The sequence below is a fragment of the Vicugna pacos genome, chromosome 12 (genome assembly GCF_048564905.1).
Source record: "Vicugna pacos chromosome 12, VicPac4, whole genome shotgun sequence".
NCBI lineage: Eukaryota > Metazoa > Chordata > Mammalia > Artiodactyla > Camelidae > Vicugna > Vicugna pacos.
In genome coordinates, this window is record NC_132998.1 from 49,056,279 (window position 1) to 49,075,118 (window position 18,840).

At 39.9% G+C, this 18,840-nt stretch overlaps 1 protein-coding gene across 8 annotated transcripts in view; it reads left to right on the forward strand.

Moving 5' to 3' along the window:
• Positions 1-18,840, forward strand: part of BBS10 (Bardet-Biedl syndrome 10) — a 101,982-nt gene that overhangs the window by 439 nt on the left and 82,703 nt on the right. For 6 of the 8 annotated variants that reach the window (XM_072973369.1, XM_072973368.1, XM_072973371.1 and 3 more), the window contains exons 2-3: positions 338-2,533; positions 9,614-9,703. In XM_072973369.1, coding sequence (XP_072829470.1) covers positions 338-2,303 — 1,966 coding nt within the window. In that variant the 3' untranslated portion in view covers positions 2,304-2,533; positions 9,614-9,703. Of the gene's footprint in view, positions 1-337; positions 2,534-9,613; positions 9,704-18,042; positions 18,132-18,840 lie in introns of those variants that run through there. The other 2 variants (XM_072973374.1, XM_072973370.1) reach the window with 2 other exon arrangements.

The following is an 18,840-nucleotide window of genomic DNA, read 5'->3' on the forward strand; positions in this document are numbered from 1 at the left end:
TCCCTGAACTTCGTGTCCCTGAGGCTGTGCTCCTGGAAAAACTGACCTTGGATGAGACGAGTGTATGCTCAGAATTAGAGCGCTGTCCAAGGGACCATTCCCAGACATTAAATCTTTAACTGACAAGAACAGTTTTCACCACTCATTCCAGCTCGACCCAACCCTAGAATCTTGAATTAGAGCAAAGTAACTTGAAAAAGGAAAAATCTTAAACTAAGTATACCAAACGGACAGTTTTCGCGTTTTATGCCTATAGCTGTGAAAACATGGTTTCAACTTGATTCAGATATAGGAAGGCAGCCCTCTGAAAATCTGAATTGCTTTCTCTCTTGTACAGGATGATGGTGGCATGTGTTTCCAGTCATCTCAGAAAAACGGGAGATGGTGCTAAAACATTTATTATCTTTCTTTGCCACTTACTCAGAGGACTTCATGCAATCACAGACAAAGAAAAGGATTTTTTCTTTTCTGAAAATATTCAAACCCATGGAAACCATTGGAAAAATTGTTGTCAGTGGAAATTCATTTCCCAAGCTCTTCTAACATTTCAGACACGAGTATTAGACTATGTTGTGGACCACTACCTGAGTAGACACTTTTTGTCCATCTTTTCTTCATCCACTAAAGAGAGAAGATTGTGTAGGAACTCTTTAGAGATGCTCTTAGAAGCATATTTTGGTGGAAGAGTGGGAAGAAATAATCACAAGTTTATTTCACAATTGACGTGTGACTACTTTTTCAAGGGTATGGCTTGTGAAAGTGCGTTTGAGGAAGTATTTGAGTTAGTGGATGACTGTTATGTCGAGTTGAAAGTTGGTGTCACTGGCCTCCCTGTTTCAGAGTCCAGGATCGTAGCTGGGCTTGTGCTTCACAGAGACTTTTCTGTGTACTGTCCAGCAGATGGTGATGTAAGAATAGTGATAGTAACAGAAACCCTTCAGCCTCTTTTTTCAACTTCTGGATCAGAGTTTATTCTAAATTCAGAAGCACAGTTTCAGACATCTCAATTTTGGATTACAGAAAGGACAAAAGCAATAATGAAACATTTACAGAGTCAGGATGTAAAATTACTCCTATCCAGTGTGAAACAACCAGACTTAGTAATTTATTATGCAGGACTGAATGGCATATCCGTGGTGGAGTGTTTATCATCTGAAGAAGTTTCTCTTATCCAGAAGATCATTGGTCTTGCTCCCTTTGTACTACCGCAGGCCTCTTCACAACATGAAGTCTCTAGCACTGCTTTGGTGAAATTTTGTAAGCCCCTTATTCTTAGATCCAAAAGGTATGTTCATCTTGGCTTGATTAGCACGTGTTCATTTGTACCACACTGTATAGTTCTTTGTGGACCAGTGCAGGGTCTTGTTGAACAACACAGTGATGCTTTACATGGAGCATTTAAAATGCTTCGGCAGTTATTTAAAGACCTTGATCTAAATTATATGACTCAAGCTAGTGACCAAAATTGTACTTCAGGTCCTCTTATTTATAAGAATAGTGGAGAAAGTAATCAGTTACCAGAAATTGTTAATGGTTCAATACAAAGGCCATATCAGGGCACAGTTGTAAAGAACAAAGATGAACTGGCAAAATCTCAAACATATTTAAAAGTATATTCAAACTTGGTAGTTCCAAACATAGAATTAGAAACACATACCCCATGTTCAACACTAGAAGTGACACCAACAGATGAAACACTGAGATGTTTATCTCCAAACGAAGCCATGATAATTGATGACCATGAACCACTTATTGAAAATAATTCTGCCAACTCAGCAACAAAAAACACTGGAATAGACATTTATTATGAAAATTTGCAGGTCACAAAAATTGCTGGAAAGGGGGGCATGTTACCAGTGAGATGTACGTCACTAGAAATGAGTACTTCCCCGAGTTACTGTTTCTCATCTATACCAGCTGGTTGTGTTTTGCCAGTGGGTGGTAGTTTTGAGATCTTGTTACATTACTATCTTCTTAACTATGCCAAAAACTGCCAGCAATCAGAAGAAGCCATGGTTAGTATGATAATAGCTAATGCACTTTTAGGCATTCCTCAAAGTTTGTATAAGTCTAAGAAAGGAAATTACCGCTTTCCACAAATTTATGTAAGAGCTCTCCGTGCGCTGCAAACCAATCAGCCCATAATAAGCAGTCAGACAGGTTTGGAATCAGTTGCTGGTAAATACCAATTACTAAGTTCAGTTCTTCAGTGTTTGACAAAAATCTTAACCCTTGATTTGGTAATCAGTATTAAAAGACAACCTCGGGAAATTTCTGATCAAGATTCAGAAGAGGAACTATAAAATTGGAAGTTTTTTATTAACTCAAGTTTTAATCCAACTCAAGCCATAAAGCAAAGCAGGATGTGACCGCTGATTCTCAAGTCAGTTCAGTCTAGTTAGGAAAACAGCGTAACTTTGAAAGTCTTCAGAAGTACACCAAGGCCAGTGGACATTCAGACAAAATATTAGAGACTACATTATGGAACAGTTCTGAGGAGGAAGCCTTCTGCATGAGTGAAGCCAAGATCTGAGTAAGTGTCTCTTCCCCCTCAGTGTCCCTACATGTTAGTCTGTGTATTTGGGAAAGGGTGTTTCCTTGTAGGTCCTTTTTACTTTTCTGTGTCTCTTTTCACTCTTCATCTCTTCTCCCTTGCCTTTCTATATTTACTTAATAGAATAATTTAGTCTCAGATTTGGGTGGATTCGTCAAATGCTATCCTATTTTAATCGTTCATGATCTAAAACATTGTTTGGTTCAATTAAAATAATTTATTTTCCCTACTCATAATTTCTAAAGCAATGAGTAAAAGTCTCATTTTTTTCTCAAACAGTATATAAATTAAATTAGTTTTTACTTTTATTTGGCCCCTTGTTTTTTTACACTTTGTGTGGAAAAGCCTAGATGGATTTTTTTCACCGTTCATACACCATTGAGGATGTTACCAGAAATGTGACTTTGTGCATTGTGAACTTGTTTTCATTTCTTTAGTTGAAAGTTAATTCCAAAAAGGATATGAAGTTCATGCTGTGATTTTCTCTTTTCCTGTAGAGTTTGAAAAAAATAATCCATGTATTTGCTGGTTTTTCTATTTGATGCATAGCCAGTTAATAATAACAAGTAATTTGAGAATTGCAGTCAGCCCTCCGATCTTGTGTTCTGTATCCACAGGTTCAACCAACCGTGGTTTGAAAATATTCAAGGAAAAAAATTCCAAAAAGTTCTAAAATGCAAAACTTTTAACTTGCGAGGTCCAGTGGCAACTATTTACATAGAATTTATAATGTGTTAGCTATCATAAGTAATCTAGAGATGATTTAAAGTACACAAGATGATGTGCGTAGGTTATATGCAAATGCTATGCCATTTTGTTTATAAGGGACTTGAGCATCCACAGAGTTTGATTTTGGCAGGGAGTTCTGGAACTAGTCTGCCTTGGATACTGAGAGATGACTATATTAAAATATGAATTTTTAGTGGTTATATTTTATTTGAAAGGTTTATAAATGCAAATAATAGTGTGCATCTAGCCATGGATATAAGGACAGTCTCTTCTACTTTTAGTAGTTCTCTGTAACACCCAGGTCAGTAATGTGTTCATACCAAGTGTTAAGAATTGCTTGTTGAATAAAACTGTTACCTTTACTCTATTCTGAATATGTGTTTACAGTTTACTAATTTGACAGATTCTTACTGAGTGCTTACTGTGTGCCAACTGCTGGATATAATGTGATAAAACAAATAGATATGGTTCCTGCCTTCATGCAGCTTTCCTCATAGATCAGTGAATAGATGCGTGACACTACTTGGATTGAGATTAAATTTAGGAAAACCAATTTTTAAAATTTAATTACAGTTAAATTTGAAACAGTGATGACTAGAGGTGTTTTAAAAACTAATATCCTATTATGCAGATCTCACAATCTTTATATTAAATATAATTTTATTTTTGTAAGACTTATGCTATGTGATGATATCATTTCATATCTGTGAGTATGGAGAGAATATATTAGTTCTATTTCTTATACTGAATTCATAAATACGTGAACCTACCTGTAATTTTTTCCATTTACTTTTTTAAATTGCCTGTCAGTTTACTTGATAGTTTTGCTTTATTTTGTTGTTGTTGTTTTAAATATTTCTCCATCACTAAGAGCATTCACAGACTTTTCCCAGGCATGCCCAGTGCCTTGCTTTGTTAGGCATTTTATAGCTATAAATAATTAGTAGCCCAGGAGCCCCTTTGTAAGCTGGGAATGGGTCTTTGTGTGTTTGGTGCCTAATGTAATATCGCACACAGTAGTAGCCAATAAATGTCTGTTGAGAAACTCGTTGGTCCTTGGAGATGAGGTCATATTTTTTTTCTAACAAATTTTCATGGAAAAGGATCTATTTTGTGGGGGAAGAAGCAGAAAATGTAGGCAAAGTCTACACAAAGCAATCTTTTTTTCTTTTAATTAAAAGTTCCTCAAAAATGATGATAACACTTTCGTGGGTTATCTTTATCATTTATAAAATAACACCAGTGAGTTTACAATACTGGGTTAGATAACAGAGCACTTTAAAATGATAATTACATTGTACTTAAACCCACTTCCACAAAGGATTTGAGGTGACCTGCAACAAAAACAGACAAAATTACAGTAAAATCTGAATAAAAATGGAAAACTCAAGAACAAAGAAAATGTAAAGATAATTAGAAGTCAAGACCATGTCCTGTTTTTATTGCTGCATATTGAACAACCTCAAAACTCGCTTGATTTAAATCACTGTTTTATTACCTCTCATGGTACTGGGAGTTGCCTGAGTTTAGCTGGACAACTTTCACTGTATTCTGTTGATTGAAGCAGTCACAAAGGTCAGCTGAAGTTCAAGGGGAGGGAACACAGGCCCCACCACTCAATGGGAAATGTCAGTGTCACATTATAAGAAGAGCATGTGAGATGAGATATGCTGAGGCAGCTATCTTTGGAAAACAGAATCTGCTCCACCATGGGAGAGAAAAGAGGACAGATACGTGCTAACTTCCCAGCTGAGTTTTTTATTATTATTTTCTGAAGTTACATGTCAGTCTACCTCTCACAAACACATTTCCCCAATAACTTTAATGAACTCCTTATTTTTTCTCCCTGGGCCAGCACAAGGCATTTTTATTCCCCAAACAATAGGCATTAAATAGTTGAACATCTCTGAACTGCTTTGGCCAGGAAGCTATTTAACCATGTTACACTGGAAGTGTCATGGTATCCATGTTTTAGACTAAAAGGGGTGGGGGGAGGAATGCAATTTGAGGCTGAACTTTTATCAGTAATTACTCATCCCCTCCCAAAAGGAATAGACTATGTCTTTCGCATCATCACAGCACAGCAGAGAAGACAAAAACTACAATTCAAGGGGGGAATACAAGTATGTATACATTTACGTGTGTGTGTGTGTGTGTGTGTGTGTGTGTGTGTGTATGTGTCTAGTGGTTTGTTGCAGCTTTGTACGTAGCAAGAGATCGGTAACAAACTAAACTCTGGATGGATACAGAAACTAAATGGTGTGGGGGCAGTGACTAGGGAGAAAACATGCACAGGGAAGAGGTGTGAGAAGGTCATTTCTCAGTATATACCTTATGCCATTTTGATTTTTCAGCCATTTGAATACAACTTACTCAAAAATGAAATAAAATTTTAAAAAGTATATTTAGAGCAAGCACATAGAGAATGCCCCCCAAATAGCAATAAGGTGATAAGGATCCTGATCTAAGGAAACCCAAGATCAGCATGAAAGAAAAACTATGTGAAAGACACAGCAATGGATCAATAGAACTTTTACAAAAGAAAAGAGATACAATCAAAAGAGGTTATATTCCCTTAGCTGTACCTGGCTAGGGTTTTCTCAGCAATTCTGGAAGCATTCTCCCTTAGGCTACTATGGGCCAAGAAGTGTCTACTAGCACGATGGCATTCATTTCCTCAGGGAATTTCCAGCCCTGGGGCTGGTTCCCTCTCATGCAGACTCATCAACAGATTTTGTGAGCACTTTGAGAATGGCTCTGTCTCAGGGGCTGACTCAAATCAAACTTGTGAGTGTGATCAGTTTATTTACAATGAGAACTGTCCCAGGAACTAGAATTTCCCAAGTCCATCTGACCAGTCTTTATGTGTGGACCTATATGTGGGAAGTCAAATAATAATCGGGTTGTTTGCTCAGTAAGCTTGGACTCAGAACAAGAGAAATCAGATTAACAGCATCAGCCTCCTCCCAACCTGTTATGCTCTAGTTCCCCAGTGCTCTGGCCTGGCCCTATTCACCTCCTCTTGCTTCCTGTGGGATTCTAGCCAGTTCCATCACTTGGGTGCCACTACATGCAGATGATTCCAAATTTTGTATTTCCAGCCATCCTCTTCTGTGAACTCCCAACTCATCAAATTCCCATCACAGTCTGGATGCTCACGCATAACATGTCCAAAACAGGATTGCTATTCCCCATCCCCTGAACCTGGCCCTTCCCCTGCTGTCCCATCTCAATTAATGGCATCATCAGTCTGTCACTTGCTCAGGACAAAAACCTGCACATCTTGGCTCAAGTCTTTCTTTTACAGCCTACAGCCAGTCTATCAGCAAATCTTGCTGGTTCCACACATAAAGTAGATTTCAAATTCACTTTTTTCTCACTCTTGTTGTTCAGCTCAAATCGCTTCATGTTGCACCTGCAACAGCCTGCTATTGGTCTCGTTGGCTTCTATCTCACCTTGTACTTCTCTAGATTGATTTCCCCCCCAACTTCTTTGGGGGGGATGTGTAATTGGGTTTATTTATTAAATTAATTTATTTTTGTAATGGCGGTACTGGGGATTGAATCCAGGACCTCGTGCATGCTAGGAACATACTCTACCATTCAGCTACACCCTCTCCTCCCAAATTTTTATTTAAAAAAAATTTAACTCCACAGGAAAGTTGAAAAAGCACAATGAACACCCACATACCCTACCTCTAGATTCACCAATTACCATTTTACCCTTTGTACGTGTGTGTGCAAGTGCACACACACACATTACTAACCATGTGAAAGCAAGTTATATCCCTGAATATCTCAGTATGTATTTCCCATGAACAAGGACTTCCCCTCCATAACTGAATGATTTTTAAATGCAGATTATGTCATGTCATTCCTCTGCTCAAGGTCCTCCAAAGGTTTTTCCTTCACACAAAATAAAATCCAAATTTATCATAGTCTGTGTGATCTGTTCCCTGCTTATCCCTTATCTCATCTCCTGTCACTCTGCCTCTAGCTCTCTCCCCACCAGTTACTCTATAAGTCAGGGCAGGTTTTGCCATACTGAGGTAACAAATAACTACAGATCTCAAGAGGCTCGACACAAATTGATTTCTTGCTCACAGTCATGTCTGTTGAAGGTTAGCTGGGGACTCATACCACCCTGTATCTTCCCCACTGCTAGATCGAGGATGATGGAGCAGTTACTGTCTTGGACATTACCAATCATCGAGAGAGAGAGAGAGAGGGAGAGAGAGAGAGAGAAGAAGGAGAAGAAGGAGAAGAAGAAAAGAGAAGAAAAGAGATCTAGAGAGTCTTGCATTGGCTCTGTTTATAACTGTCACGTGTCACTTCTGCTTGTGACTCACTGTCCAGAAGTAGTCATATGGTCATATCCATCCACAAAGAAACCAGGTAGTGCAGTCCTGCCTTGTGCCTGGAAAGAGAGAGAACCAGAACATTTGGCAAATAGCACTCATGAGTACCCAGGCTGGCCTTCTTTCTGTTCCTTGCACACACAAGTTCATTCCAACCTCTGAGTTTTCCACTTGCTGTTCTGTCTGCTTAAAATTCTTCCCCTCTGATCTTCATATGACTCACTTCCTCACTTGATTGAAGTGTTTCTACTTTAATGTCACCTCCTTATAGAGATGCCTTTCTTGACCTTTCAGTGTAACAATACCATATTCCTTCCCATGACCTCCCTTGTTCACTGCTTTTCTACCTCGTTAAGCTCTTTTTGAAGCACATATCTGATGTTGTTAGTGTGTGTCTTTGTTTTTTGCATTGACTGCCTTCCCAAATAGAATGTAAACCCCATGAGGACTTTGACTTTTTCGCTTCCATACTTCCAGCATGTAGGATAGTGCCTGGCCAACTAGGCACTCAGTAAAGTTCAGTGAATGAATGAGTGAATGAATGAATAGGAATGGATCAATTGAAAGACTGACCAAGGCTGCCTTCTCTTGAGCAGTGATCAAGTAGATCCAACTAACATTTGCCTCGGTGACTCCACTCTTTTTGGTCTCCAACACTGCCCAAACTCTGATGGACACAATTTCTTTTTAAAATACTAAAGCACAACAGAGTTCTGACAACCTGGAAGCCATTCTCTTCCCTTCAGGTGACTTAGCATGTCTCTGTTGTAAACAATCATTTGTTCATTTTAAAGAGTTGCTCTCAGTCAGAAATTTTATTCCCTAGTCTGTGCTGAAAGCCTCCATGTAGCCTTATGTATTGATGACATGTTGTATTATGGCTGAATTACACTTATGCTTAGGCTAACAGTCTGGTAAATATGTATTTTCTTGCAGTCTCTGTCCTTCCCAACTACTCCTTTGGATATTTGTGTTCAGCAAGAAGTAAAATCACCAATGCCAGATCTTATTGTAAATAGACATCTGGGTGAAAACCTCCCTGATCGTAGCAGCCACGGTTCTTGTGCCCAGAATAAACACACCTAGTTCGTGATTGGATGTGCTCCATAAACTCCTGGGGTGGGTTCTATTATCTGTCCCCCTATGCAGAGAAATCCCTGCTGCAGCAACAGAAATGTCCATTTTCTTCAAACGGGGGGCCCCATGGTATATTTACTCTTAATACATACTCCAGAAGTACGTTTATGTGTAACTTCTTGAGTCTTCACTTGTGTTTCTGTCACAATTTTCACATCATGTGTACTTAATAAACTCCTATACTGGATTCTTCTAATTTGCATTATATGTCTTAAAATATACATTAACTTGCAATATAATTAGTCTTAGTAGTTAGTTAGGGTTTCTTATACAATCCTTCAGATAGTAATTCCTTCCAGAGCATTAGCACGTGATAACTTGGGCATAACTTGAGAAGGGAGTTTTCTAATGTGCTCCTTGAGAAAACGTTGGTCATTTGGGGGAAAAAAGCTCGTTTTGTATTTCTATTGTTTGCAGTATTTTACTCTAACCTCTAACCTGAGAAGTGAAAAAGGGTATCTTTTATATATGTATCGGAAGAAACAAAATGAACCGTATAGTGAAGACAAAATTGGAACATTTTGAAAATTGTGTTTCTGTTCTAAACTTCGAGGCACTGTATAGTGGGAAGAACATAGTACTAGAAGTCAAGCAGCCCAGTATTGCCATCCTGGCTCTACCAGTTACTATTTGGGTAACTTTGGACACTTGCTAAATACCTCTTCTGCCTTAATAATAGTACCTACCTCACACAAGTGTGGTGAAGACCAGTGAAGATGTCTTATGAGAAGTGCCTACACAATGCCTGCCACGTTAAGTAGGAGCTTCATAGATATTAGCTTTATTTCTTCCTTTGGTTGCCCATACATTTTAAACTTCTCCTTCCTTCCTCCAGTTGTTCGGTTACGCTAGGTATCCGGTGCCCTACGTGGAAAAAAGCTGAGGCCTGTGGGACTTAAGCCAGCATGGACTGTGGATATCATAGGTACAGTAGAAATTTGCTGTGGCAGATTCTATTTTCTCCCGTATTTCCCTTGCCATATGCTCTTCTTACAGTGTGGCCTTGACACTCCTCCCATGGAGCGGTGGAATCTAAGTCCCCTTTCCTTAAGCCTGGGTGGGCCCTTGTGACTGCCCTGCCCAACAGACTATAATGGAAGTGAAACCATGTGACATCTTATATCATAAAAGGCAGCCTGTTCGTTCTCTTGGAACTCTTACTCTTGAACCCAACTACCGTGCTGTAAGGAAGCTCAAGCAGCCTGAAGAGAGGCCCAGGTGGAGAAGAAGCAAGGCCTTAATGCACAGCTTTGGTGAAGTTTCCAGCCAACACGTATCAACCTTCCTTCCAGTCATTTGAGTGAGTCTTTGAAGTGGCTCCTTCAGCACTCAGGATTTACAGGTTTTCTTCATGTGGTTGTGTCTGTTCCCAGCTGAATTAGATAACATGCCACAGGAAGAAAATCTTCCTGCTGTAGTTTAAGAATTTGATCTCATGAGTAAGTATGTTATTCAGCTGTAAAGCACTGATAGAGCTATACATGTTGTCAGGACATTGACATTCTTCTGAATTGTACTGTCTTCAGCCTCCCAAGTGCTACCACCCTCTCCTGCAGCCCCCATCCTACCACCCTGGTCTCCCAATCCCTCTCCCAGGACCCACTGGTTTCAGGTTAATGCCTGGTTCAGCACAGGAGTTTGGTGGGGGGCTGTGGATTTTGCCATAATGTTTTGGTGTCCACTTCAGTTGGTGAAGTACTAACCATGCCATACAGGTTGAAGTATTTTGAATGTCACTCCTTAATGCAAATATATATATATACATATATATATGATCACACCATACATACTATTTTTTTTAGTGATTTGTTTTCCTGTTTTGCTTATTTCCCCACTCTCCTACCCTCTCCTTTCACATTGTCCCCTAGACTCTAGCTCCTGTGAATCACCTACCAGGTTATCCTTCCATATTTTTCCCTATGCTGCTTATAAAATCAAATACAAATGTGCATGCATATTCATATATGTATATTTGGATTATTTTTGACCTACTTGATTGAGATTTTTTTTGGCTTCTTGTCCCACTCACCACCCAGCCAGGGAAGCCAAGGGGCTTACATGACTGGTGAGTTTGCATGGAGGAACTGCTTGTGCTTGGCTCAGCATGCCCTTTCTCTTGGGTAAGAAAAAGAAAGCAGGGTCAGTGTTACCCCTGCAGGTCCAGAACAGGAATTAGCAGGGTTCGGAACCATGACTGTCTGATTCAGAGGTGGAATACTCCCATTAGGAGTTATTTATTGGGTCACCTAAGACCCCATCCCTGCCACAGATAGCGCCAGCTTTTTACTTCTAGTGTCAAGTGAGGTTGCAGCAAAGACCAACTGAAACCGCATGGTATCCTTACCGTCACCTCCAGTGTGCCAGCCCTCACCTGCTCACATGGCTGAACTCTCCCCGGCCTCCACTCACCCCACCGACCCAGAAGCAGGCCAACAAAGCGAAAGGGAGAGGCCGATGGTCCCACCTCCCAAACTGGAAGAAGGGCTATGAGCTGGACAGGAGACTGAGATTTTATTTAATCAGTCAGCCCTAAAAGCAACCACTGAAATGGGCTTAAATTAAGAATCCAAGAGACCCAAGTGCTGTTACTTGGCATTATTAATTTTTTTCCAGTTCCATGGTGAACTGAGACTCTAAAAAAGCAGAGTTATTTGGAGAACCAAAAATATTCCATGTTCTTTGCCACTGAATAGAGATTCTTCCATTAAACCTACTCCACAGACAGGAAGTTGGAATCATAGACAAAAGATGGAGAGAGATCTCTCCAGTTCACAATTCCAGATCTCGCCAAGGCCCAGCAACATTCCTGCTTTTGGGCACCAGGAGACTCCTCTGCTTAAATTAGCTCAAAGAGTCTAATATTCCTGAGGAGGAAACTAGTGATAATGCTTTAATAAAGAAAGAAAATAAAGATTAGTGGAGTGATTAGATGAAAGGACTGTTTTATTAATTTGATTAGGAAAATGGAAGAAATGGAAGGAGAAAGGGAAATGAGTCATTCCAGGATGTGGGATCAAGATATTAGGCCTAATCAGCATAGACTAGAAGACTACTGGGCACCATGCATATAAATAGCTTACAAAGTCTAATTGAATTTGTGTTTTAAGATGGCTGCTTTTTGTGTTGTGTTTAAGAAATCTTTACATCCTCAAAGGTTTGGACCTTTGGAATGGTAACTAAGAAATCTCAGAGAAATACTACATTTCAGTAATTCTTTCATAAATACTAACTACAAGTATTTGAATATATATGTACATTAAAGATGTATAATAGATAATATTAAACATAAATATATTGAATATATATTAAAGTTGAGCAATCTAGTATAATCCATTCACACTCTGTGAAAACTATCTTGTAATACCATAATAAGTTATCTCTTTTTCCGATTTACAACAAACTTGCTTCAATCTACTCTCCCAACAAAATTTCCCAGAAATTCTTTAAATAGTACAGTGCACTTTTCATTAGGATCGCCTTTTTACCCACCATTCTCTCAGAAATTCCTCCAGTCAGCAGCTTCTTTGGAAATCCAGAAAGCAACCTCATGAAACTGTAGCGTGCACCAGGCTGCAAAGATTTTATAACAGCGCAGTCAGACAATTTTGTATTTGCCACAGTAAGCATCTTTAGGAGACAGCTTGGCGTGGAACAGAACAGGGGCTGCAGAGCCCCACGACCTGTGTTTGCATCCTGAATCTGCCACTCGTTGTGTGACCTTAAGCAAGTCACACTTCCCTCTTGCAGTACTCTACTTCCCTGTTGGTTCTTTCAGTTACCTATTGTTGTGGAAGAACATTATCCTCAAACTTAGTAACTTTAAACAGCAAACATTTATTCTCACACAGTTTCTGCGGGTCAGGAATCTGGGCCTGGCTTAGCTGGGTGGTTCTGCTCAGCGTCTTTCATAAGGTTGCAGTGAGGATGTTGGCCAGGGCTGCAGTCATCTGAAGACTCAGTGACTGGGTCTGAAGGATCCACTTCACTCATGGACATGGCTGTTGACAGGAGACCTCAGCTCCTCACTCTGCAGAGCTGCTGCTGTGTCTGCACCCCCTGGCAGCTGGCTTCCCCCAGAGGGAGTGACTCCAGAGAGCAAGGAGAAAGTGCAATGCCTTTTATGTGATACTACCACTTCTGCTGAATTCTGTTCATTAGAAGTGAGTCACTGAGCCAGCTTATGTTCACAGGAGGGGAATTAGGCTCCACCCTTTGGAGAGAGGAATGTCAAAGAGTCTTGAATTTAAGGTTTTCACATCAGGAAAACAGAAATAATGATCATTGATCTTACTGCACCCTTGAAATTGCATCCTTTGATTCTTTTGAAAGAATCAAAAGTAAACATCTAGGACAATGCTGGCCTCAAAGTATATATTCATTTATTTAGTATTTATTGAATACCTACTACTGAGCTGTGTTCTCAGCACATGATCACATGAGCAAAACCCAGTCCCTGCCCTCAGGAACTCACAGTTTAATGAGAAGATAGACATTAATCACATAATACATGAATAAGTATAAAATCTCTACTTCATGTGTGCAGTGCAACGTAGAGGGCTTGGAACTAGTTAGGAAAGGCTTCTCTGGGAAAGTGACGTCAAAGCTGACTTAAGGATGAGTAAGAGTTGACTAGGTACTGAAGAAAAAGAAGAGGATTCTAGGTAGAAAGGATGACAGGGGTATGATTAGCAGGTGAAAGCATGGAGAGGACAAGGCACTTGATGAGGCTGGTGTGGCCAGGGCAGGGGAAGCTCTGTGTGCCAAGACAGGAGAGGTAACAGGGAGCCAGCCTCTGCTCTGCGTATCTGTGTGTGATAAAGGAGAGGGGAAAAACATTTTATACACTTTTATGAGATCAGTGATTGCCAGGAAGTAAAGTTGAGTGTAGGAGTTGATTACAAAGGGGCATAAAGGAACTTTTTGGGATGATGGGTTGTTCTGTATCTCAATTGTAGTAGTGGTTGCAAAAGTATACATGTTTGTTGGAATTCATAGAACTGTAGACTGAAGAGGGTAGATTTTACTGTGTGTAAATTATACCTCATTATATCTGAGTTCTTAAAAATATACTCCTTTGCAAGCACTTTCATAGAGATTATACCATAACATCATGAATTTTCCTATCATATGTGTTTTGGATTTCTTCCAAATAGTATTTTTTAATATATTTTTTAACTGAAGTATAGTCAGTTTATACTGTTGTATCAGTTTCTGGTGTACAGCACAACACTTCAGTCATATAGGAACATACATATATTCGTTTTCATACTTTTTTTACCATAGGTTACTACAAGATATTGAATATAGTTCCCTGTGCTATGCACTATAAACTTGTTTATCTATTTTATGTATATTAGTTTGTATCTGCAAATCCAAAACTCTCGATTTATCCCTTCCTACACACCTTTCCCCTGACAACCATTTGTTTTCTATGTCTGTGCCAAATACTATTAGTTTCTGCAGTATCAACAGAAGGCTGTCACAGTGGTGTATATTCTGCCTTGTGGGGCGGTACCTAAAACCCTGAAGTCAGTGAGAGTGAGGTGTGTGTGTGTGTGTGTGTGCATGTGCGCGTGTGTGTTTTGGTGAGGGGACTGAGCACATATCAAAGTAAACTAAATATAGTACACTTTTTTGGCATTAAATTAACATGTTTTCATAACTATGTAAAGCATGAAGGGAGGACAATTTTCAAAGGTAGTAAGTCAAGTTATTTTAACGTAAATGCTGATGTTTTGTTTGCTCCATTTTGTTTGTTTGTTATTGAGTTATAGTCAGTTTACAGTGTTGTGTCATTGTTTGCTCTATTTTTATTCTGAAAAGATGTTGCTATATGAACACAGTTCTAAGATCAACAATGATGCTGAACAGTGGAATTTAAGAGACTGTTCTTTTGTTACAAAACCAATAACAGATATGAAGCAAAGCAGATTTTCCTAGCTCAGAAGCTGTTATAGTATCTATGATATTATTCTTAGGCAAGACACTAAGACCATTAAGCTTTTGTGAAATTTAAGATTCGAGAATAACACTGGGTTCAGTGCAGCGCTGGACTTCCCTTTCAACAGCTGAGCTCTTGAGATTTCCAACATAAGATGTTGTTAATGAAAATGGAATGGATAGTATTCCATTGTGTAAAATACACCACAATTGATTTATTCATTACAAAGCAATGGGAAGAAACAGCCTACAACCACACATGAAACTGTGGATGAATTACAAACAAAAGAAGGCAGGTACAAAAATGGATCCTGTATGATCCCATTTATATAAAGTACAAAAGCTAGGAAAACCAGTCAGTACTGTTACAAGTCAGTACAGCAATCCCCTTGCACAGGGGTTGGGGGAGCAGGCAACTGAAAGAGAGCATGATATAGATTTCTTACGATGGGTAACATTCTGTTTCTTGATCCAAGAGCTGGTTACACAGTTCAGTGTGCTAGTCACTGAGCTGTACATTTATGATATGTGCAGTTTTATATGTTATGTTTTACTTCAATAAAAAGATTTTTTAATAAGAAAGAAATATATGGAACAGCTATAGGAGACATGTACCCTAAAACAGAAAATTAGAACATTAGACCACACTTACCATGTTCATAGATTGGTCTGATAGAAGATTGCTATACACGTGCCCACAGAACCATCCTCCTGTCTGAGAAGACCCCCCTCTTTGAGCAGGTGGTTTCAGGAGGTGACACTTAGATAAGGGCTAAGGAGCAAAGGAACACCAAATCAAGCCTAGGAGTCAATGAGGTGACACATAGCACAGTCACGCTCACGTTCTCATTACAGGGTTTGAGACGTTGCATAATAAATCCAGTTAAAACTTAGAAAATGACCCAGACCTTAATGCACGACAATTTGGGCACAGCATTTCTGTAGGGCTTGGAGTTTGGAAAATCCATTATCTGTTGTTTCTCATTATTTCATTATTTATAAGCAAATTTATCAAACACAGTTTTATTCAAGTGCATTTTCCAAAAGCTGTGAGGGATAAAAGGAGACATAAGACACAGTCATATGATTTAATAAGGACATACTCCAACCATGAAAAGAGAAACTAAAAATACATAGCCATGTAGAAGAGTTGAAGGTGGGGAGCACTGAGTAAATGTGGCTATTGGCATGCCAGGTAAACTTACGATGTTCAGTGAAGGACAGGGAAAGCTTATTAAAAGAGACAGAACTTGAGTTGGAATTTAAAGGAATAAAGTAGACCTGGAAATGTAAGGAGAAATTTTAGGAGAGAGATTGATAATGTAAACAAAGATGTCAAGGGATCAAAACACAAAGCGGATTTAATTGAGATTCCTTGTGTTGTGGCTCAGTCTCTGAGAAGACATTCAAAGAAGGAACCCAGCACTAAAAGTCATTCATATCTTCACTGGAATCTTGCAGAGGCTATCTACGGGGGTTCATCCACTTGGTAATCTATAGCATCACTTCTTAAAATAAGCCTTTCTATGTTCCTTGATGTCTCATCCCTCTCATGTTGTAGCTGTAACTAGACTAAAGTTTGGCAGACTTTTTCTGTAAAGGACTAGAAAATCTTTGTCACAACTACTCAACTCTGTAGTTGTTGCACAAAAGCAGCCATAAACAATATGCAAATGATGGATGTGTTCTAATAAAACTTTGTTATAATAAAGTGACAGGTGACAGGCTGGATTTGGCCCACAGGTCATACCTTGCCTTACCCCTAAACAAGACTCACCCGATACCCCACAAAGGTGACTCCTCCCCATAACCTGTGTCCTTTTCATTTTTCTCCCTCCTTCTACCTTTTTGATTCTTTTCTCTACAATTAAATTTTATTCCTTATGATGCCAGTTCTTGTTCTGTGATGAGACTCACAGAACAATGGGTAGAGAGAGCAGGAATCCCAGACATCCTGGGGAACTATGGACTGTTTCTAACCAGGGGGAGTGAGTCAATCCAAGTGATATTTTAAGAAAATTAATCTGGCAGCACTGTGTAGGATGGATTGTCGTGAGTATAACAGAAAGCAAAGAGACCAATTAGGAGGTTATTGCAAAGAATTTATGCAATAGATGTGGAGTCTAAACCAGAATGTCAGCTAGGAATGGTAAGAATGGAAGGATGTGGGACAAAGTGTGATTCAGAGATTAACTGGGATTGACAACTGATTAGACGCAGAAGAATGCAGAGGAAGGAGTCAAAGAGAAGTTAAAAATTACTAAGATACAGAGGCTAAGTAGGAAAATACTTGCATTGTTTTTGTCTACTTTTTGAGTTCTCCTTGTCCCATAAATGTCAGTGTTCCTCAGAATTCTTTCCTTAGCTGTTCCTTTTCTTCCCTTCTCTACTCTTCCCCTCCTACCTCATAAAATTTTCCTGACATGATTCAAATTTACAGCTTTGACTATGATTCCTTAGCTGATACATTATCTGTAGCCTGAATGTCCTTGGTGAGATGCTGACTCCCTACTTGATGACTCACAGACCCTCAACTCAGGCTCTGGTTGAGGTTGGCTTTCCCCTACTTTCAAGCCAGTAAATTGGCCTATTACTGTTTCATGGATGCAGGCAAAAGCAGTTAAGCTCTTGGTATAGAGACAAAAGTCTTTACTCTTCACAACACAGCAAGCAGCATAAGCAGCAGCATGTTGATGTCAGTTGCCCTGAGCACCCCAAGTCCCACTGGGGTGATGTGGAGGGTCAGATAGATGCTTGCACACCCAGTGGATTGCGCCTCTGGAAAGGGACACTGAGTTTGAAGAACCTGCGTCGTATTGCAAGCAGTGAGCAAGCCTGCTCTTTGTCCTGGAAAGAGTCCCTCAGTGTTACTCAGGGCAAAAACAAACTCAAGAAACAGCTCAGGTAAAGAGCAGTCATTGCCTTGCATTCTTAGCATACTCAGCAAAGCGTGCTGGGGTACAAGAGACCTCATGGAAGATTGTTCCAAAAGTCCATGTTTCCAGGACGGAATTCACCAACTTCTTCCTTAAGACCTGCTCTTCTGTTTCCGGTCTTGGTGAAGGGCTCCATCTTCTGCCGCAGTCACTCAAAGCAAAAAGTGGCAGCTATCCAGGCTTCACTGTATTTCCTACTCCCCTCATCCAAATTAACCACTGAATTATCTTCCTGTGGCTGCTGTAACAGAGTGTAAACTGGGTGGCTTGGAACAACAGAAATTTATTTTCTCACAGTTTGGAGGTCAGAAGAATGAAATCAAGGTATTGGCAGGGCTGTGCTCCCTCCAAAAATTCTAGGGGTGAATTTGTCCTTTGTGTCTTTCAGCTTCCCTGGTTTGTGGCCACGTTACTTCAGTCTCTGCCACCAGAGTCACAATCGCCTCCTCCTCCTCTTCTGTCAAATATCCTTCTGCCTCACTCATACAAGGACTTTTGTCATTGGATTTGGAGCCCATCTGGATAATCCAGGATAAATGCCTCCTTGCAAATCCTTAATCACATAGTTTGCCATATAAGATAATATTCTGGGCATTAGGATGTGGATGTACCTCTCTGACTCAGTCCATACGTCACCAAATTCTCTAAAGGTTCTAGCATGGTCATTTTTACATAATGAGTCAAATTGAATTTGGGAGTTATCCGCATAGAAGTGATGGCTAAAGCTGTGAACACGGAGCTAATGAACACTTACTCCAGATTCAAACCCAGTATAACTCCAAAGTTCGTGCTTTTAATCACCCGGTGCTGTCACCTTCTTGCCCTTTTTAAGTGTTAATATTGTCAAAAGTTCAGAAGTTAACAGCTACAAAAAGGAAGCATGGGCTCAAGTCATACCAATAGCCCCTCAATCCTTGAGTTGGCAAGGGTTCCATGGGCATAAGAAGCCCTTTGCACCACCACCACCACCACCACCACCTCTGAAAGATTCCCTACTGAAAGGTCAGTGTGGTGCATGGATGCCCTGCAACTGAGTAACCAGGAAGCTGAGTTCCCATTCTCACCAGTTCCCTGGGATTTGCAGGTCAGTGCTCAGAGTTTCGATCTGGGAAGTAAAAATGACCCTGATAATCATCTGCCTACTCAATGACTCCTCCGATGGGGAATTGGTGCAGTCTAGCGAGAA